Raw genomic sequence first — 21,073 nt, forward strand, 5'->3', positions numbered from 1 at the left:
GTGAAACCCCGTCTCTACTAAAAAAAAATACAAAAAATTAGCCGGGCGCGGTGGCGGGCGCCTGTAGTCCCAGCTACTCAGGAGGCTGAGGCAGGAGAATGGTGTGAACCCGGGGGGCGGAGCTTGCAGTGAGCCGAGATCCGGCCACTGCACTCCAGCCGGGAGGACAGAGCGAGACTCCGTCTCAAAAAAAAAAAAAAAAAAAAAAAAAAAAAGAAAGGCAGAAAAGCTGGAATGGAGAAGAGAAAACCTGGGCAGGAGGCAGAGAGGGAGGCTGCAGTGGTCGGTCCCCAGCCACTTGCAGACTTGCCGATTCTACACTCATTTATACATTCAACAAACACTCACTGAGCCCCAGGGGGCAGCAGGCACTGAACACGATCCTGGGGCCACAGGGAGCCCCCTTGCGCACACTGTTTCCCCAGCACCTAGCTTCACAGTGGACCTCTAGGGTCCAAGCCACTGCCTGGTTCCATGGTTCTGTGCCCACCTCCTGGACACCTCACTGTCATCCGTCACCTGCCTCCCACCCCCAGGAGGTCATGTGCTTCCTGAGCACAGGACCTGCTTCTTATTCATCACGTGTGTCCTGGTGCCCAGCAGGGCCTGGCGTACAGCAGGTACTCAATAAATGTTTGCTGAGTGAGCTGGGGAGGCCACCCACCTTATTCCAGAAGGCAATGGGGTGGGGAGCAGAAGGGCCCTGGCCACCCTGGGTGCAGAGCAGAGCAGGGGACAGTGAGTCAGGTTGGTGGGGGGCAGCAGACATTTCTGCTCCAGGGCTGCTGCTGCTCAGAGACACTGCCCCTCCTTGGCCACTCTGCGTTACCTTTTCCTGCAGTTCCCCCAAACCCCCTCTGAGTCCTGGGACAGATAATAATGCATCCTCTTGGGGCTCCCAAGGGCCCTGCTTTTTGACTTGTCTCTGGGTGGGGGGGGCGTGGCCTCTCTGCCATGAGAAAGCGCCAATTGTCCTGCCGCCACCCTAACCCTTAACAGATCGAGGAGGTGGGCAGCACAGAGTCCACCCTCAGGGCAAAACCCATCCTGCTCAGAGCCGCGGAGCCCCTGAAGCAGCCGTGGTGGTCTGCCAGGCCCCTGACCCACGCCACCCTGACTCGGCAGGGAACAAGGTGGGGCTCACCCCATACAGGGTGAGGCACCTCCTCCAGGCTTCCGAAGCCCCCCTGGGGGCTGTCCCAGCAGCCACCCCCAGAGTCGGTGTGCAGGTCCGGCTCCATCACTCACCCAGCAGTCTCAGGCAAGTCACTTAACCGCCCTAAGCTGCCTCAGTTTCCTCACCTGCAGAGTGGGAATAATAAGGACATTTGAGGATTAGGTGAGGCAATGCATGGCACTCCTAAATGTTTGCTCTATTCTATAAATACTATATTTATATAAATATATTTATTATATACATATTCACTGCTATTTTTTTTTTTTTTTTTTAAACAGTCTTGCTCTGTCGCCCAGGCTGGAGTGCAGTGGCGTGATTGCAGCTCACTGCAATCTCTGCCTCCCAGGTTGAAGCAATTCTCCTGCCTCAGCCTCCGAAGTAGCTGGGACTAAAGGCGCCTGCCACCATGCCTGGCTGATTTTTTTTCTATTTTTAGTAGAGACTGGGTTTCACTATGTTGGCCAGGCTGGTCTTGAACTCGTCACCTCATGATCTGTCCGCCTTGGCCTCCCAAAGTGCTGGGATTACAGGAATGAGCCCCTGCGCCCAGATGCTATGGTAGTTTTTAATTCCCCCCCAGCGGTAGCAAGCGCCCTGCTGGAGGCTTGTTGATTGAACTGGTGAAGGGGCGCAGGCTCCTGCCTCTTTGTAGAGGAGGAAGCCTGCCCTGCTTGGGTGGGAGTGTCAGAGTGTCCCAAGTGTGGGGCGCTGCAGGGCATGAGTCAGGGAAGGTCTCACAGGATTCAGCCCCGGCTTGCCATTGCCGCAGCCGCTGGGAGGAAGAACCGAGAATCCACTCCCACCCCAGGACCCGGCCCCGAACAACCCAGTCCAGCAGCTCTTTGAATCCTGGAAGTCCCAGCCCTTCCCGGGGCTCCTCCTCTCTCAACCCCGCTGCTTGGCCGCGCCCTGGTGCCCATGGGCTCCTCCCCTTCCCAGGACTCCAGGTGAGGTGAGTCCTCAGGTGTCTGAATGGCAGGGCCGAGGCCCGCCTGCAGAAACGACAGGAGGGCGGCCACCAGGAGGCCACCAAGGTCGCCACTCACCTGATTCACAGCTTTCGGGAAGTGGGTTAACGGGATTCCCGAGCCCCGGGTTGCGCCAGGTCTCTGGACTGAGTCACAGCGGCCCGGGCTCCTGCAGGTGGGAGATGTTACTGAGCCTCGAACACCCCCTAGATCCCTAAGGCCCTAGCACCCCCCAACACTCAGTACCCCAGACTTCAACCACGCCAAACCCAGGCCCTCCCCAGCCTGGAACCCCTTCCTTTCAGTGCCCTGGGACCTTTCTCCGCCCCTGGACAGTCAATATCAGGGACCACTGGGCCGAGCCCCTTCCCCTGCCCTTCCGGAGGCCACATCCTAGACCCACAGCTGGAGCCTGGGGTCTCAACTAGAGCCCCCCCAGGGCCCTGTAGCGGCGGGCTTCCTCCCCGCAGCCCCGCCCCCTGCCCATGACCCACAGCCGGAGTGGCCGCGGGAGCCACCTCGGGACTGGTCTGACGGCATTCCGCCTCCCGGGATAAAACCTGGGGCGACCTGCAGGGAACCTACACACCCTGACCCTAATCGCCCTGGGTCTCTCGAGCCTGCTGCCCGCTCCCCTGCCCCACCAGCCATGGTGGTTTCTGGAGGCCCTGCATCCCTGGGTGGGGGCTGTCTTGGCACCTTCACCTCCCTGCTGCTGCTGGCGTGGACAGGTACGTCCGGAGGCTGCTCCTCCCTCCTCCCTCCCACCTCCTCCCTCCCTCCCTCCCTCTCTCCCTCCCCGCCTTGCCTCTCTCATCTCCTTTCTGCTTCTGCTCTCTGTTTATCTCTGGCTCCTTAACTGCTCTCTGCCTCGGTTTCTTCTACGGCTGTGAGGATTAAACAGAAAACGCAGCAAGTACGCGGCGCGCCTCTGTCTCCAGTTACTGTCGGCGTCGCCATCGCCTCCTCCCTCCCGCCTCCGTGTTCTCCCATCTCCTCGTCCTCCGCGGCTTGCCTCTGGGGCAGCACCGTTTTGTTTTGTTCCTGCGGCAGGAGGTCAGGGGAGGGCACCAGTGGCAGCAGCGTCCAGGCCCGAGGGGCTCAGGCCTGTGCCTCCCTCGGAGGAGCCGGTCCTGGTCCTCGGCAGGCAGGCTGGACGGGAAGCTGAGGGAGGGCAGGCTCACAACTGTGCAGCCAGGGTCTGGCCAGGCCCCAGGAAATGCCCCGCCAGGAGGGGCCCTGGGGATGAGAGACTTGAGGGGTTCCCTGGCCACTGGAGGGCTAGGGGTTCCTCACCACCAGGTACTCAGGGGGACCCTTCCTCACTCAGCGCTGGGGACCCTCCTCACTGGGCCCTGGGGGGACCCTCCTCACTGGGTGCTGGGGACCCTCCTTACTGGGCACTGGGATCCCTTCTTACTGGGTGTTGGGGGCCCTTCCTCACTGGGCATTGAGGGCCCCTCACCACTGGGTCCTGGGGCCCCTCACTGGCCTAACTGTTTCTTTCTCTTGTCCTCAGCCACCCTCAGTGCGGCCAGGATACCTGGTGAGTGGAGCTGGCAGCTCTGACGGGAGGGAGAGGGGAGGAGGCCCAAGTGCAGGCAGTATTTGTGTGTCCCTCCCCTGGGCACGGGTCAGAAAGGGGCTGGAGTGAGAGGGGGAGAGAGCCCAAGGGGAGGGGAGGCAGGAAGGAGACACCAACGCAAGGAGAAAGGCTTGAGAGGTGCCAGAGCCAGAGGAGAGAGCGAGCCAGGAAGGTGAACAGAGTGGAAAGCAGGGTAAGGAAAGGCGGTGGGAGAGACCAGGTGCAGCTGACAGGGAAGAAGTGGGAGGGCCAGGGCCAGGGGTGGACCAGCAGAGAGTGAGGATGGAGGGAGGGAAGGGACTGGGAGGTGGGCGGAGCTTGGGGTGTGGGTTGGGTTGGGGTACAGGTGGAGCTTAGGGTGTGGGTAGAGCTTGGGGTGTGGGTGGAGCTTGGAGTGCAGGTAGAACTTGGGATGTGGGTGGAGCTTGGGGGCATGAATGGAGCTTGGGCGGTGGGCAGAGCTTGGGGTGCAGGCCTAGGGATTGGGATTCTGAGGGTGGGTTGTAGGAAGCTGGAGATAACAAAACTTGACCATCCCCTCCAGTTCCCCCAGCCTGTGGGAAGCCCCAGCAGCTGAACCGGGTTGTGGGCGGCGAGGACAGCACTGACAACGAGTGGCCCTGGGTCGTGAGCATCCAGAAGAATGGGACCCACCACTGCGCCGGCTCCCTGCTCACCAGCCGCTGGGTGATCACTGCTGCCCACTGTTTCAAGGAGTATGTATAGCCATCCTGGGACACTTGATTCTCCAAGGCCCTGGGCTTTGTGCCCCAGGTCCTGGGCTCCCTTCACGGGCTCTGCTTCTGGGCCTCTGTTCAATCTTGGTGCCCCCTGATTCTACCTAGAAGCCTCTCCTGCCTTCAGGCACCTTCACACCCCTGCTGTTCCCCCAGGTACCTCCTCCCAGACTCTCCTGGCTGATCCTCCTCTTCCCTTTCCTTCCAGCAACCTGAACAAGCCATCCCTGTTCTCTGTGCTGCTGGGAGCCTGGCAGCTGGGGAATCCTGGCTCTCGGTCCCAGAAGGTGGGTGTTGCCTGGGTGCAGCCCCACCCTATGTATTCCTGGAAGGAGGGTGCCCATGCGGACATTGCCCTGGTGCGTCTCGAGCACTCCATACAGTTCTCGGAGCGGGTCCTGCCCATCTGCCTGCCTGATGCCTCTATCCACCTCCCTCCAAATACCCACTGCTGGATCTCAGGCTGGGGGAGCATCCAAGATGGAGGTGCGGCTTCTTTCTCTCCAAGGTGGCTGGGGGTGGATGGGGACAGAGGATGGCAAATACTTAGGGACACAGACACCATGAGCAACAAAAGGTGGAGGCCAGAGGCACAGCATGACACAGATGGAAGAAAAGATGGGTTGCAATCCGGAAGAAACCTCGGTGGGCAATTTCAGGCCATTTCTCTTTTCTTTTCTTTCTCCTTCTTCTTCTTCCTCCTCTTTCTTGTCTTCCTCCTCCTCCCCCTCCTCGTCTTTCTCCTCCTCCCCCTCCTCCCCCTCCTCCTCCTTCTTCCTCTTCCTCTCCCTCTCCGTCTCCTTCTATTCTTCTTCTTCCTTTTTTTTTTTTTTTTTTTTGAGATAGGGTCTTACTCTGTCACCCAGACTGGAGTGCAGTGGTGTGATCATAACTCACTGCAGCCTTTGCCTCCCAGGCTCAAGTGACCCTCCCACCTCAGTCTCCCAGGTAGCTGGGACTACAGGTGTGCGCCACCACACCTGGCTAATTTTTGTATTTTTTGTAGCGACAGGGTTTTTCCATGTTAGACAGTCTGGTCTTGAACTCTTGGGCTCAAGCAGTCCACCAGCCTCAGTCTCCTGAAGTGCTGGGATTACAGGTGTGAGCCACTGTGACCGGCCTCATTTCTACTTCAAAAGTATCTTTAGCTATGTTTTGAGGCAACAGCCAGACCCGTGAAGCTATTCAATTCATCGATATAGGAATGGCTGAAAGGAGGTGTGTGTGGGACTAAGCTGAATACAGGGTGAATATAAAAAGAGGTCTGATTCCAGAGTGGGAACAGGCACCCCCTAGTGGCAGCATGCCATAATTGTGGGCAAAATTCTCAGGAGAAAACGCAGCCTCCTTAATTGTAAAATACAATTTTCAAACCACCTCTGGAGGTTTGGAAAACATCATCTCGAAACTCAAACTAGATTACATAAAGCAAGAAGCAGGGAAGCAGCAAGAGAAAGGTAGATGACAGATCGACAGGCAGGTGGATGATAGAGACTGGGCCAAGAAAAAGAAACATACAGGCAGAAATGAGGATACAATGAAGACCTGGAAGAGAGAGTTTGAGAGAGAGAGATAGAGACTAAGTAAGAACAAAGTGTAAGACAGATGAAAATTTAACCAGATTCCAGAATAATTAAAAGAAATGACACTAGCTCAGGTGTATGGGGATCCCACTGACTCTGAGGTTTCAGCCTCCCCATAATCTCTGTAGGGGCTTCTTCAAGAGCTAGAATTGTGGACTTTCAGTCCATAATCTGCAGACCACAGTCTGTAAACCAGCTCCAGGCAAGGTGTGGGGATCCCTCAGGTCCTGGTAATTTTCAGCATTGAGAAGACATTTATTGAACACTTCCTCTAGAGCAGTCCCAGTGCTGGATGAAGTAATGCAGTGTCTGAGACAGGAAAGGCTCTAACCATCTGTGGATATCAGAAAATTTATTAAAGAGGCAGGCAGGGTCTTAGGTTTCACATTCATGTTCTGATTCAGCAGGGCCAGAGGTGGAGACCTGGAATTTCGATTTTCTGAAGGCATCTTGGGAGAGCCTGGTAGAACTAATCTGTTAGCCTTTGAGCACCACTGCTGAGAGGAATGGTGGTCAGGGGGGATAGTCCTTTCAGGAGGCAACGAGGAGGGAAGACCCCCAAGCCTGATTCTGTCCTCCTTCCTCTCAGTGCCCTTGCCCCACCCTCAGACCCTGCAGAAGCTGAAAGTTCCTATCATCGACTCGGAAGTCTGCAGCCGCCTGTACTGGCGGGGAGCAGGACACGAAGCCATCACTGAGGACATGCTGTGTGCTGGCTACTTGGAGGGGGAGCGGGATGCTTGTTTGGTGAGCCCCCCGCCCCGAGCCCCCCACCCCTGGCCAGGAGGGCCTCGAGAAGGAGCCAGCATCAGTCCTGTCCCCACTGGGCATCACCACCTCTCCCTGGCCTCCTCCCCAGAACTGGCTGTGCCTGACAGCCCGCAGTCCCCATAGAACCAGCCTCAGCCTGGCTCAGCCACTCACTTATTTGTTCAGACATTAAACTGGGCATCCAGCTGCACCACCTCGCCCTCCGGGAGCTTGCATTCCCTTCAGGGGGTTTCCCACGCCTCAGTACCCAGAGCCAGCTCTAGTTCTGGGACTGTCTGGAAGACAGTCAGATAGTGCAGCAGCAGCACCTGGGCCTGGACGTCTTAAGGCCTGGCCGTCTTAAGGCCTGGCTGCAGCTCCTACTCTGTCGCCAGGCACTTCTCTTGGTTGGCGCTCAGGTCCTGTCTCCCCCAGGAAGGAGAAATGGGCTCCGGGGCTCATCTGCTCCCTGACAGGGCACAGGCCCTGGATTCTGCCACCCCCTGTGCCACGGGGGTTCCTAACCTCGCCTCCTCTTTTCAGGGCGACTCCGGGGGCCCCCTCATGTGCCAGGTGGACGGCGCCTGGCTGCTGGCCGGCATCATCAGCTGGGGCGAGGGCTGTGCCGAGCGCAACAGGCCCGGGGTCTACATCAGCCTCTCTGCGCACCGCTCCTGGGTGGAGAAGATCGTGCAAGGGGTGCAGCTCCGTGGGCGCGCTCAGGGGAGTGGGGCCCTCAGGGCACCGAGCCCGGGCTCTGGGGCGGCGGCGCGCTCCTAGGGCGCAGCGGGTCGCGGGGCTCGGATCTGAAAGACGGCCAAATCCAGATCTGGATCTGGATCTGCGACGGCCTCGGGCGGATTCCCCCGCTGTAAATAGGTCCAACTACCTCTAGGGGCCCGGACGGCTGCTGCGGAAAGGAGACCCCTCCCCGCCCCGCCCGACGGCCTCAGGTCCCGCCCCACGACTTCCGGTACCGCCCCGGGCCCCATTGCTTTTGTGTTTATAAAAGTTAATGATTTTTATAGCTATTTGTAACCCTGCCCACATATCTTATTTATTCCAACAATTTCAATAAATTATTTATTCTGCAATGTCTGTTTTTCCTATGCCTGGGGACACTGGAAAGCAAGGGTCCAGAGGGGGTTAAGGTAGGGGGTTGGATGTTGGCCCGGCCAGAGACTGTGCCATCCTGTCCACCTGGGGCTCACTCTGACCCCTGCTTCCACCTAGGGTTCGGCCTCCTGACCCCTGACCTTTGCAGCCTGGGCCACCCTCCCTTTTATCCCTCTCCCAACCAGGGCAGGGCAGCTGATGGAGAGGGGCCAGAGTCTAGAGGCCTGGGAGACCCAGCTCTGCCGCTTCAGGAAGGGGAAGAGAATCAAACTGTGCGTTGGATTCCAAAACAGGCTGGTGAGGAGAAACCCAGCCCCGTGGGAGTGGGGTGCTACCTCTCCACCCCCGGCCAAGTCCCCCCTTCTGCTTTCCCCACCACAGGCCTCAGGGGCCTCAGGATGGCAGAGCTGAGGGTGGTGGTGGAGGGAGGCGCCCAGGTGAGCCCCATCAGAGCCCCGTCTCCGTGGGCAGGCTGCTGGGTCCTCATCCCCAGGAGCCGATTCGTCGAGCAACTCACTGCGAAACTCTAAACTCCCCACTTTGGAAGAAGCAGCAGACAGTGGCAGGGCAGGCCTCTGGCTCTGTGGGCATCAGGAGTTGAGTCACCCCACCTGTCCCCATGGGAGGTGGGTGTTTGGTCCCAGGCCAAGAGGAGGGGTCTGTCTGGCTTCCTGCCTGCTTAGGGATGCAGATTAATACTCTGTTTCCCCACAGCCACTCATCTGCAACCCGCTCTGGCCTCCTGGACCCAGGGTCCTCATCCCAGCCTGCCTGGGTTCAGGCCTTCCCCAGCATTCCTGTAACAAGTGGGTATGTGGTTAGAGGGCTGTGCTGCTGGCTTTGGTGAGTATGTGATCCTCTTAGTAGCCAATACAGAAGAGATTCACCCAAAGCGAAATCAGGAAAACAACCAGGTCCAATTGTGCTGAAGAATGAGACACTATGACTCCACCATGAAATGTCTCCGTCCAGAAATGATCAAGGACATGGCCAAGTTTGGAGAAGGCAACACAGTTTTAGTTTTTTGTTCTGTTTTGTTTGGAGTCCTTTGTTGGAAGTGCAGTTCTAAAATATTTGTTCATACTGTCTTGATTGCCTTATTTATTTATTTTTTTCGAGGCAGGGCTTGCTTTGTTGCCCAGGCTGGAGTGCAGTGGTGTTACCCTGGCTTACTGCAGCCTCTACCTCCCAGGCTCAAGTGATCCTCCCACCTCAGCCTCCCAAGTAGCTGGACTGCAGGCATGAGCCACCATGCCAGGCTAATTTTTAAATTTTTTATAGAGACGGGGTTTCTCCATGTTGCCCAGGCTGGTCTCCAGCTCCTGGCCTCAAGCAAACCACCCGCCTTGGCCTCCCAAAGTGCTAGGCTTACAGATGTGAGTCACTGGCCCAGCCTGATTACCTTCATATGATTATCAGATCACAGTAAATGCTATGGGGTTGTTTTTATTAAAACAACCAACCAACCAACCAACCAACCAACCAACCAGAACTGCCCTGCTGTTTGTTAGAGTGACCGGCCCAGGGAGTGCTGGGGTGACTCAGGTGTCCCAGGTAGCAGAGCCAACCCCCACGGCCCCTCCCTTTGTGACCTGGTCCCCTCTTGATGTCACCCTATGCTCTGGGTTCCCTTACCTCCTCTGTGGGCTTTAGCCCCTCCCGTCTCCAGTCCTCATTTGCTGGCCTCTCTCCCTCACTCAACTTCTGCCCCTGCTCCTGGACTGCCCCCTTCTGTCTCTGAGTGCCCCCTTCCTCATTTCTCCACTTCCTTCCCCTGCTTCTGTCCTGGAGTCTCTCCCTTCAGTGTCTCCTTCGACCCCGCCAGCTCTGCCCCCCTTCTCTGTGCCCCCAGACCAGCCCTCTCCTGCCCCTCGTCTTCCTCTTTTTCCTCTCCTCTCCTCTCCCTGCTCCTGTCCTGTTTCTCCTCCTTGTCAGCTCTCGCTCTCTGACCCTCAGTTTCATGGGTGCATGTCCCTTTACCCCATCCCTCCACAGGCCCTGGTGCACGTGCATCTACTCTGCATCTACTCCCTCTAATAGGGTCCTGACAGAAGCCCCTGACAGAATGTAGCGCCTAGAGTGGGGGCAGAGAAGCCGCCCCATAAGCGGCAGGATTCATACCAGGGAGGGTGGAGATTTATCTGAGTTGGGAGGTCGCCTCCAGGCAGCCTTGAGTTTAAGGGAGCCTCTCATGCCTTCCTTAGTGGCTCCATGGGATCCCAGGGCCCTGAGGGACAGGCTGGGGGTGGAGTGGGAAGTCAGCTCTGGCTCTGAAGTGCAACAGGACTTCCAACGATGTCCTCTCCAAACCAGGGTGGGGTTCCAGGAGGTGGGTACAGAGTCTCTCCAGCCGCTGTCGGGCTCAGGCAGCACGTGCAGCTCCCTTTCCTTGGGGACCCTTCCCTTGGGGGTCCTGCCAGCTCACAGTGTGTGCACCCTACTCAGAGTCGGGCCAGGCCATGTCCCCAAACTTTGCTGGACATGCTGAGTCTATGGCTCACAAAACAGCCCCCTTCTCCCCGGTTGGAGCCTGGCCCAGGAACAAGTCCCACATGTGAACCATGCTGGGTGGGAGGACCTCGCTACCTCCGCCCCACCAGCATCACCTGTCTCTAGGGGCTGCAGAGACCCGTAGGCCTGGCTGTCTCCTCAAGAGGGAATCCCACATGTTCCAGTTGTACTGGGCCCCCGTGGCCAGCTATACGCCCATCCTAGACTCCTGGGCAGATGTCTCTGGCTCCTTTTTCACCTCTCCGATAGAACAGCCTTTTGCAGAGCTCTCTCTACCTCCCTAAGAGCACCGATGGGGACCATCTGACCTCTGCGACAAATGTCATTACAGCAGGAACTGCCTTAGCTGCAGGCTGTGAAGTCTGGCTACTCCTTCCTCAAATCATGAGCTCTTGAGGGAACTTTCTCCTATGTCTGGGACCTCCTGACTTCTCCACTTTGCATCCGAAGCAAGCATTTAAAAGCACATGCTTAAATACATGACTTCCCTCCGTGGCAGGCTCCTTTGGTTGGCTAAGCCAACCCCTATTTCAACTCTTCTGTTTGCTTCTTCCACCTGGAAGAGCTAAATGTTCATTGTCTCCTGCATGGTCACATCTGCCTGTGGGACTAAGTGTTGGTCAGTGAGATGGGTGGCTTCTTAGGAAGATTGTTTTTCCCTGATAAAAGGAACATATTCAGCTGGCGTCATCCTTTCTCTCCTTCCTCTTTCTTCTAGTACTGAATGCACATGCAATGCCCAGATTTCAGCAGTCATTTATGACCATAAGGCTACAACCTGACATGCTAATGACAGTGAACCACGATTCAACAGCTATGGGTGTGATGGTGAGGTCAAGATGCTGCCCTAGCTCTACACAGCCTGCCTCCTTCCAGGCTTCTTGTTTTGTTTGTTTGTACCAGTACCAGCAGGGATGTTGCCCTGATGCAGCTGGACTTCCCCTTGCAGGCCTCTGATTTTTCCAGAAAAGTCTATCAGGAGGTACACACCAGTTAACTGTCTCCTGGTGATGGAAGCAGCTGTTGAGGATTATTCCGTAGACCAATTAATCCATTAGATTGCAACATGGTGATATTCCTGGTCCAGTAGTAGGAATTTCTCCATAAAGAGAAACTTTTCATCATCTATTTATTTTTGTTGCCCCTTTCATTCTATTTTTAAAAATTTTTATGTTTTGGCACCTATTTATCCTCAAAATAATGAACTGTTTCCTTAGCATACTCCAAAAATGATAAAGGAGGTATTTTTTATAATATTATGAACTCACGGATATATATATATATATTTTATTTTTTATTTTATTTTATTTTTGAGAAGGAGTCTCGTTCTGCTGCCCAGGCTGGAGTGTAGGCTCACTGCAGCCTCTGTCTCTGGGTTAAAGCGATTCTCCTGCCTCAGCCTCCTGAGTAGCTGGGATCACAGGTGCCAACACCACGCCCAGCTAATCTCTGTATTTTTAGTAGAGATGGGGTTTCACCATGTTGGCCAGGCTGGTCTCGAACTCCTGACCTCAGGTGATCTGCCCGCATCGGCCTCCCACAGTGCTGGGATCACAGGCGTGAGCCACCGCACCTGGCCTTATTTTATGTATTTAAATCAGTCCAAGTTATTGCCCACAGTGATGCTCCCATCGTTGGCCAGTGGGAACATCTGGTTGGCTCCCGAGAGGGACCACTCACTTTCCAGACCCTCCAGGACCTGAGGCCAGGCTGAGATGATGCTCACAGGACTCGCATACTGACCGGAACCCCGCCTGATCGCACGGGAAGTCCACCGGAAACCCTCTTGGAGCCCACTGGAAACCCTCGTGGAGCCCACCGGAAGTTTAGCGAAACACCCTCAACTTCCGTAAGAGCGCAGGAAGTTTGATGGAAAACCGCCGGAAACGGACAGAAAGGAGTCCCTGCGACCCCGTAACCTCCTGTGGCGCCCCCTGTTGGCAGAGTCGTAGCGAGGCCGAAATGAGGTCCGCGACGAGCATACCGGCTGCCTGTGGATGGGTGGGTGTGGGGCTGAGAGGCGACGACAGTGGGGAGCTTCCTCAGCGATCCTGGGCTTCTCGGGTCAGGCCGACTTCAGTGCGGGCTGGAGGCCATGCACAATACCAAGCGCATGGCGTGGTCCTCAGCTGCCTCGGGACTGGCTTCGCCTCTGCTCCTGGCCCTGGGATGGGGGCCAAAAGTTTTGGGCAGTGGCAGCAGCAGGAGGAAGTAGTACCTGGAAAACGTATCTCCTGATTCGACCCTTCCTGTCTGGAGGGCTGGGCTGTGGTTTGTTCCCATAGCAACGAACAGGGCTCCCCTGGGCACCAGCCCCTTAGATACGGTGTGCCCCGGGAGGGCGCTGCAGGAGCTACAGGTCCCTCTGGTGGGAAGGGAGGCGGGAGGTGGGCTGGGGCAGCCCGACTGGCATGCGTGGATACACTACGCTTCCTGGTGGGGGACAGGGTGAAGAGGGTTGGTCCCCACCTCTGCCTTGAGCAGAGCTTCCAGTAGGTGAAGCAGTGGGGGTCTCCTGCCTGCCGGAAGGATGGGTGGGGCTTCCACATCTCAGCCCAGTAGGGTGGACTGACCGGTCCTCTGACCTCTGGCTCCTTGGAGGAACTGGCCTGAAGTGGGCCCTGGCATCCCCACCCTCCTCTAAACCACCTCCCTGGAACATGTGGGACAGGAACCCAAGCGGCATCTGAGGAGGGCAGGTTCTGCCAGGCACAGAGGGCTCCAGCGTGATTGCCACTGGTTAATGACCTGCCACCCCCGCCCCCCCAACCTCTGGTGCCGTCCAAGGACTCTGACCCCAGTGCAGTGTCTGTAGGGAAGAGGAGCCATGGGGCTTCGGGCAGGCCCCATCCTGCTGCTGCTGCTGTGGCTGCTGCCAGGTGAGGGGTGCGCCTCTGTCTTCTCCTCCCTCCCACCCCCTGCCAGCCTGTGTGCTCCCCTTTGCTCTCTTGCTTTCCAGGGGCCCATGGGGATGTGCTGCCTTCAGGTACCGTAGACATCTCATCCCTGCACTCAGCCAGCCCCTACTCCTGGCCAGGGAGGACTGGCCCCAGGGGACATGCAGAGGCCCTTGGCCCCGGGAGCCTCATCCCTGAACATCAAGGGCTGAGGGATGTCAGAAGGTGTTAGGGTAAAGAGTGAGACCGGTAGGGAGGGGCTTTCTGAGAGAGGAGAAAGCTGAGGTCTCCCACCTGCCCGTCCCTCTGCAGAATGCGGCCACTCCAAGGAGGCCGGGAGGATTGTGGGAGGCCAAGACACTCAGGAAGAACGCTGGCCGTGGCAGGTTGGCCTGTGGTTGGCCTCAGTGGGGCACATATGTGGGGGCTCCCTCATCCACCCACGCTGGGTGCTCACGGCCGCCCACTGCTTCCTGAGGTGAGTGGCGCTGGGTGGGGGTGCTCCTCGCCCCTCCCCTCAGCGGCTGCCTGCAGCGGGCCATGTTTCCTTTCCCCTCTCAGGTCTGAGGATCCCAGGCTCTACCGTGTTAAAGTCGGAGGGCTGACACCCTCCCTTTCAGAGCCCCACTCGACCTTGGTGACTGTGAAGAGGCTCCTGATCCACTCCTCATATCGTGGGGCCACCACCAGCGGGGACATTGCCCTGATGGAGCTGGAATTCCCCTTGCAGGCCTCCCAGTTCAGCCCCGTCTGCCTCCCAGGACCCCAGACCCCCCTCGCCATTGGGTCCCTGTGCTGGGTAACAGGCTGGGGGTCCACCCAGGGGAGAGGTAAGGGGAATATGTATTCACCAGCTCCCACTCCTAGCCAGGGAGGACCAGCCCAGGGACCACGCGGAGCCAGCCTGAGTGGTCTCCACAGACCTTGGTCCGCATGTTTATCTTCTCTCCCCTCCCACCCCACCCTGAAGTTGGGAACACTTGGGGCCAGGAACCATACTGTCCAGACTGTGGGACTCCTCTTGGCCAAGGTGACCACCATATTAGATTTTGGGGATCTTGAGCCAGTGTCCAGGATTGTGCCCATGGTGGGATGAATAAGCCAAGGCTAAGAGGTCATGAGATTAGCCAGGGTCATGGGAGAGGATCTGGGCTTGAGCACTGCTCCCTGACCCCACTGTCTCCTGATTTAGGAGTTGGGAAGGGCAGGGTGGGTGGGCAGAGAAGAGGTAGGAGGTGCAGCCTGCCACCATCCCAGGTGAGAGGGAAGAGGCTCACCTGATGGGGACGAGGCTCGAGGTGGGCTCAGGCTGGCCCCCACATCACATCCAGCCCTGGCGAGTGTCCTTCAGGAGGTGGCTGTGCCCCTCCTGGACTCGAACGCGTGTGAGCTGATGTACCACCTAGGAGAGCCCAGTCTGGCTGGCCAGCGCCTCATCCAGGACGACATGATCTGCGCTGGCTCTGTCCAGGGCAAGAAAGACTCCTGCCAGGTGACTGCAGCTCCTGGTCACCCCATGCAGAAGTGTGGGCTCTTTAGGCTTACCCTGTCCTGAGCTCTGTCCCCATGTTCCCCCCCTCAGGGTCTCCAGAGGGACCAGAGTCCTTGCCTGGCTCCTTGGCCTCAGCAGCAGATTCTTGAAGGCACTTGGGGCCCAGGTGTCTCCCTCAATGCAGACCTCATGGGGCCCTCCCTCTCTCTCCCCCAGGGTGACTCCGGGGGGCCGCTGGTCTGCCCCATCAATGATACATGGGTCCAGGCTGGCATTGTGAGCTGGGGATTCGGCTGTGCCCGGCCTTTCCGGCCTGGTGTCTACACCCAGGTGCTAAGCTACACAGACTGGATTCAGAGAACCCTGGCTGAACCTCGCTCAGGCATGTCCGAGGCCCGCCCAGGTGCCCCCGGGTTCCTCTCAGGCACCTCTGGGTCCCATCCAGGCACCTCCAGGTCCCACCCAGTGCTGCTGCTTGAGCTGTTGACCATACGCGTGCTTGGGTCCCTGTGAACCCTGAGTCATGGAGTCCAGGGTCCCCCTTCTGGTAGGATTGATGGAATCTAATAATAAAAACTGTAGGTTTTTTAAATGTGTATTTTATGTCTTTGCTTTTCTAGTAATTCATTTTTATTCTTTACAAAAACATCTGGCTGTGGTAGGTTGGGAGAGCATGGTGCCTGCCCCGGGCAGTGTCTGCGGGACATCTTCATCATTAGGGTCACGGTGTCCAGACTTGCTCAGGACGGTCTTGGGCGATGCCTAACCTATCCTGTGTTGTTAGATAAGATTCCTGTCCCTCTCAAAAGTGTCCCAAAAGTGGGAGGAAGAGTTATATAGTCACCGTGACTCAGCCAGTGCAAGAGCTGGAGCTCCTTGAAGCCCACGGATTTTCAGTCTCAGGCATTCTTGTGTAGTTGCCATGGCCACCAACTGTCCAATAATAGGCCTTGTTCTCCCAGCTCCAGCCCACGGAGTGTCCATGCCCTCCCCCACCACCCTGCCCTCTGCTGACTGCAGCCAGTGGGGGCCCTGGGGGCTATTTCAGGCGTGAACAGGGGCTTTGAGGCCATTGCCAGTGTGGTGGGCAGCGCCCTCTGCCTGTGTCTTAGAAGCATGGGCAAAGCAGTGCCTGGCAGAGCCAGTTCCACACTTGCAGGGAGGGGTCCATTTGGAAGTTCGCAGCCTGTGTCAGTTTAAGAAACTCTCCCGTCACTGTGAGACAAGGTGGCTGGGCTTTCACTCCAGTTTGGCACCAGGTCTGGGGGAAGGACCCTCTGCTTGGGTAGGGTACGGTCGGGCCAGCCTTTGTCCCTTCGCCACTCCACTGCCCTGGAGGTGGCTGTCGGGAGCACCCTATGGAGGAGAGGGGCTTTGAGGTCGCAGGTGAGTGGGCAGTGGAGCTGGCACCCCAACGCCTCAGCCCTCCCAGGGAGCACCCTCAGCTGGGTGACCTCTTAGAAAAATGAGGTTGTAAGGGCCGGGCGCGGTGGCTCAAGCCTGTAATCCCAGCACTTTGGGAGGCCGAGACGGGCGGATCACGAGGTCAGGAGATCGAGACCATCCTGGCTAACTCGGTGAAACCCCGTCTCTACCAAAAAATACAAAAAACTAGCCAGGCGAGGTGGCGGGCGCCTGTAGTCCCAGCTACTCGGGAGGCTGAGGCAGGAGAATGGCGTAAACCCGGGAGGCAGAGCTTGCAGTGAGCTGAGATCCGGCCACTGCACTCCACCCTGGGCGACAAAGCAAGACTCCGTCTCAAAAAAAAAAAAAAAAAAAAAAAAAAAAAAGAAAAATGAGGTTGTTTTACTGCACTAGAAGACTGGATGCTCTAGAATCATCTCTCCTTTTGCTGTGGGCCCGCCTTCATAAGATCCTGTTCTCCCCCGACGGCCTCGCCTCCTTCCAACCCCTCTGCCTTCATCCCAGGACGGATGGCGTCCTGGAGGGACTCATTGGATCCACCAGGAGCTCAGCCTCCTGGGTGGAAGTTTCTGGCCTCTCAGCTTCTCTGTTTTGTCTCACAACTTTCTCTTGCTCATCACTTTCATGTGTCAGTTTGCTAATGGATTCTCCGGCTCTTCACTCATAAATAACTCCTTCCAGAAATCTAGTGAGGAGGGAAAGTGACAGATTAAAACAAAGTCCTCACTTCTGGATTTCTGCTTAAATGTTAGAGTCGGCAGTCCCTCCTCACACAGGCCCGAAGCACCAAGGATGTCTCGGAAGCGCTAAGCCTCCCTCCTTACATATCAGCCCCTTCAGTTTCTCTCTCCTTTTTTCTTTTGTGACAGGGTCTTGCTCTACTGCCCAGGCTGGAGTGTAGTGGCTCGGTCTCAGCTCATTGCAGCCTCGACCTCCTCGGCTTAAGCGATCCTCCCACCTCAGCCTGCCTGGGCATACACGTGCACACCACCACACTCGGCTAATTTTTGTATTTTTAGTAGAGATGGGGTTTCACCATGTTGCCCAGGCTGGTCTTGAACTCCTGACCTCAAGTGATCCACCCACCCCAGCCTCCCAAAGAGCTGGGATGACAGGCATGAGCCACCATGCCCAGCCCACCCCTCCAGTCTCTTCCCCAGATGACCATGACCAGGGCTGCTATGCCCTCAGCCCTGTGCCAGGATCCACTCCCATCCAGGAGGCCCCTGTCCAGGCTGTGTGCCTGTCTGTGTGTGGATGTGTCTGTGTGTGGGTGTGTATTTATGTGTGTGCCTATGTGTGGATGGCTGTTTGTGTGTTTTTATGTTCATGTGTATGTGTGTGTGTGTACGTGTGTGTGCACGTGTGTGTATATTTGTGTATGTGTATGTGTCTCTGTGGGGTAGGTGTGTGTGTATGTGTATGTGTCTGTGTGTGTGGGTATTTGTGTCTGTGTATGGGTGTGCATTTGCGTGTGTGTGTGTGTGTGTTTATGGATAGGTGTGTGTGTCTCTGTGTGGGGGTGTGTGTGTGGTGGGTGTGTATTTGTGTGTGTATATGTATGTATGGGTGCGTATATGTGGGTGTGTGTGTCTCTGTGTGGGTGGGTGTGTATTTGTGTGTGGGGTGAGTGTGTATTTGCGTGTATGTGAATGGATATTTGTGTGTGTGTGTCTCTGTGTGGATGGGTGTGTATTTGTGTGTGTGTGTGTCGGTGGGTGTGTTTTTGTGTGTCTGTGTGGGTAGGTATTTTTGTGTGTGGGTGGGTATTTGTATGCTTGTCTGTGTGTATGTGTATTTGTGTGTCTCTGTATGAGTGGGTATTTGTGTGTATGTGTGTCTGGGTGTGTATTTGTGTGCGTGTGTGTCTGGGTATGTTTGTGTGTATGTTTGAATGGGTGTGTATTTGTGTGTGTTTGTGTGTCTGTGTCGTCCTCAGCATCCCCCACATTTCCTGGCAGTGGACAGCACGAATGCTCCTCGACCCCCACTGGCAGGGGAAACCTGCTGAGCCTCTTTTCTCTCCGAGGTGTCTGACACCTGCCAATGGTGAGCTAGAATGAAGGGGCCTCAGCCAACAGCAAAAGCCACAGGAGGATTTTTCCCACCTGACTTGGGCTGTGGTGCACACACAGCCCTCTTTGTCTTCTCTTTCTCTGGCCCCTCACACAGGTGCTGTTTGTGGAGGACTTAGGAGACTGGTGCTTCTGCTTGTGAAGCCCCTCCTGCCCGGGGCTTGTTGGAAAGACACAGAGGGTTCTCCTGGTGCCTGGGCCAGGGGCTGGGTGCAGGTCCGAGAGGGTGGTAGGTGCAGATGTGAGTCCAGGTGGCATCCAAGGTGCTCCACTTCCTCCAGCAGCTCCTCTGTTTTTTGGGTTTTTTTCTTTGAGACGGAGTCTGGCTCTGTTGCCCAGGCTAGAGTGCAGTGGCGTGATCTTGGTTCACTGCAAGCTCTGCCTCCCAGGTTCACACCATTCTCCTGCCCTCAGCTTCCCGAGTAGCTGGGATTACAGGCACCTGCCACCGCACTGGGCTAATTTTTTGTATCTTTAGTAGAGACAGGATTTTCACTGTGGTCTCCATCTCCTGACCTCATGATCCGCCCGCGCCAGTCTCCTAAAGTGCCGGGATTACAGGCGTGAGCCACCGCGCCCGGCCCTTCCAGCAGCTCCTCTTAGGCCCCAGCTGCCTGGCCCACTCTGACTGCACGGCAGCCAGCACCAAATGTCTCTCAGTAGGACCCCCAGCTTGCTGGTCGGCATGTCTGTGGGCCCAGTGGACTGCAGGAGGCCTTGGGACTAGTGATGCTGTTTAGAGACAGGTCAGGGCGGGAGCGGCACCGTTCAGTGTTGTGTAGGAGGAAACAATTCAGACGCCCCTGCAGGGCTGAGCTGGTGTGGGGATGAGGAAGTGGCCACCATGGACTCAGGTGTTCCGGAAGGCTGACAGGCTGACTTCTGTCCCAAGGCCAGAGCCGCCCAGGATTGGGGAATGTTTGGCCAAGGGTGAGAAGCAGGAGCAGAGGCAGGGACCCAGCACAGGATGAGCAGTTCCTTCCTCACCCTGGAGCCCAGGGTGCAGGTCTGGCACGCACCTTGTCTCTGAACTTGTAGTGAGTCGATGAAAAGGAATTTTCAGGATCACAGCAGGCTCTGCCAGCGGCACTGTGGGCTTGTGGACCTCGGAGTTCCAGGACAAGAAAATCACATGTTGTGTGGCGGCTGAAGTATTTGGGCACTTGGGGACCCTCAGGAAAGAACCTCCCCACACAATGGTGGGACTGGGCCAACACCTGAGCAGGAAGTGGTAGGAGGACTGTGGGACTGGGATTTAAATTCCATGACTCACTCACTCAGCCTGGGCTTCCTTGTCTGTAAAAATGTGAGATTAACACCCATCCCAAGGATGTTTGTGATGATTAAATGAAGCAATACTTGTGTAAGCACTTGCCATTGCACCTGGTCCAAAATTGGATCATGATGAATGCTAGTGCCTTTTATTTCCTTTCCTTTTCTTTTTTTCTTTTCTTTTTTTTTCTTTTCCTTTCTTTTTCTTTTTTCTTTTTCTGAGACAAGGTTTCACTTCTGTTTCTTAGGCTGGAGTGCAATGGCGTGATCTCAGCTCACTGCAATCTATACCTCCTGGGCTCAAGCAATTCTCCTGTTTTAATCTCCCAAGTAGCTGGGACTACCGCACCCGGTTATGTATTTTTGTAGAGGCAGTGTCTTGCCATGTTGCTTAGGCTGGTCTTGAACTCCTGGGCTCAAGTGATCCATCTGTCTAGACCTCTCAAAGTGCTGGGATTACAGGTGTAAGCCTGTGCCTGGTCCTGCTAGTGTGTTTTCTATCCATCTATCCACTCACCCACCCACCCACTTATGCATCCATCCATCCATCTACTCACCCACTCACCCACCCACCCATCTACTGACTCATAAATTCATCCATCCATCCGTTCATCTACCCACTCACCCACCCACCTACCCACCTATCCATCCACCCACCCATCCATCCACCCACCTATCCATCCATCCATCCATCCATCCATCCCCTCATCCCAGAAAAAAAAAAGATTCAAATCACAGGAGACTTACTAGCACTCTGGTAATACTGGCACATGCACAAAACACTTCAGCAGAAACTGGTTTCCACAAGCAGCGCTTGGAACCCAGTTTCTTCCCTTCCCTTCCCTTCCCTTCCCTTCCCTTCCCTTCCCTTCCCTTCCCTTCCCTTCCCCTCCCTTCCCCTCCCTTCCCCTCCCTTCCCCTCCCTTCCCCTCCCTTCCCCTCCCTTCCCCTCCCTTCCCCTCCCTTCCCCTCCCCTCCCCTCCCCTCCCCTCCCCTCCCCTTTCTTTTCCTTTCCTTTCCTTTCCTTTCCTTTCCTTTCCTTTCCTTTCCTTCTTTCTTTGAGACAGAGTCTTGCTCTGTCACTCAGGCTGGAGTGCAGTAGTGCAATCTCAGATCACTGCAACCTCCACCTCCCGGGTTCAAGTGATTCTTCTGCCTCAGCTTCCTGGGTAGCTGGGACTACAGGCACACGCCATCATACCCAGCTAATTTTTTTATTTTTAGTAGAGACAGGGTTTCACCATGTTGGCCAGGCTGGTCTTGAACTCCTGACCTCAGGTGATCCGCCTGCCTTGGCCTCCCAAAGTCCTGGGATTACAGGTGTGAGCCACCAGCGCCCGGCCAGGACCCAGTTCCTTTCATCACAAAATTTCTCATTGCTATGTAAACTTCATTATATTCTACCCATCTCCCAGCCCTCTCAGTCCTCAGCTTCAAACACAGTCCTCTGGAAGCACTGAGATCTAGTTTGTTTTGTCTCTTTTT

At 56.3% G+C, this 21,073-nt stretch overlaps 2 protein-coding genes across 4 annotated transcripts; both read left to right on the forward strand.

The window, feature by feature from the left end:
• Positions 1–2,555: 2,555 nt before the first annotated feature.
• LOC103226870 (brain-specific serine protease 4) lies at positions 2,556–13,019 on the forward strand. Of its 2 annotated transcripts, XR_012092898.1 has the most exons (8): positions 2,682–2,876; positions 3,665–3,691; positions 4,275–4,446; positions 4,676–4,953; positions 6,640–6,797; positions 7,344–7,773; positions 8,102–8,542; positions 8,631–13,019. XR_012092898.1 is itself a non-coding variant. In XM_007982861.3 (6 exons), exons 1-6 carry the CDS (start codon positions 2,795–2,797, stop codon positions 7,578–7,580), a joined length of 954 nt encoding a protein of 317 aa, XP_007981052.1. In that variant the 5' UTR covers positions 2,556–2,794; the 3' UTR covers positions 7,581–7,887. The 2 variants fall into 2 exon arrangements, 1 of the variants encoding a protein (XP_007981052.1); XM_007982861.3 differs by lacking the exons at positions 8,102–8,542; positions 8,631–13,019 and having other exon boundaries at positions 2,556–2,876; positions 7,344–7,887.
• LOC103226895 (serine protease 30-like) lies at positions 13,018–15,378 on the forward strand. Of its 2 annotated transcripts, none has more exons than XM_007982914.3 (6): positions 13,018–13,306; positions 13,387–13,413; positions 13,637–13,802; positions 13,886–14,154; positions 14,656–14,816; positions 14,907–15,378. In XM_007982914.3, exons 1-6 carry the CDS (start codon positions 13,255–13,257, stop codon positions 15,327–15,329), a joined length of 1,098 nt encoding a protein of 365 aa, XP_007981105.1. In that variant the 5' UTR covers positions 13,018–13,254; the 3' UTR covers positions 15,330–15,378. The 2 variants fall into 2 exon arrangements, with proteins under 2 accessions (XP_007981105.1, XP_007981134.1); XM_007982943.3 differs by having other exon boundaries at positions 15,033–15,378.
• Positions 15,379–21,073: the final 5,695 nt, after the last annotated feature.

Source organism: Chlorocebus sabaeus, chromosome 5, assembly GCF_047675955.1.
Source record: "Chlorocebus sabaeus isolate Y175 chromosome 5, mChlSab1.0.hap1, whole genome shotgun sequence".
NCBI classification, from domain to species: Eukaryota; Metazoa; Chordata; class Mammalia; order Primates; family Cercopithecidae; genus Chlorocebus; species Chlorocebus sabaeus.

Bases quoted from the DNA above. Each gene is read 5' to 3' on its own strand.
- LOC103226870 (XM_007982861.3), top strand. From the start codon at position 2,795: ATGGTGGTTTCTGGAGGCCCTGCATCCCTGGGTGGGGGCTGTCTTGGC. The intron at 3,692-4,274 runs GTGAGTGGAGCT...CATCCCCTCCAG, and splicing joins CAGTGCGGCCAGGATACCTG to TTCCCCCAGCCTGTGGGAAG. The intron at 6,798-7,343 runs GTGAGCCCCCCG...TCCTCTTTTCAG, and splicing joins GGGAGCGGGATGCTTGTTTG to GGCGACTCCGGGGGCCCCCT.
- LOC103226895 (XM_007982914.3), top strand. From the start codon at position 13,255: ATGGGGCTTCGGGCAGGCCCCATCCTGCTGCTGCTGCTGTGGCTGCTG. The intron at 13,803-13,885 runs GTGAGTGGCGCT...TTCCCCTCTCAG, and splicing joins GCCGCCCACTGCTTCCTGAG to GTCTGAGGATCCCAGGCTCT. The intron at 14,155-14,655 runs GTAAGGGGAATA...CATCACATCCAG, and splicing joins GGGGTCCACCCAGGGGAGAG to CCCTGGCGAGTGTCCTTCAG.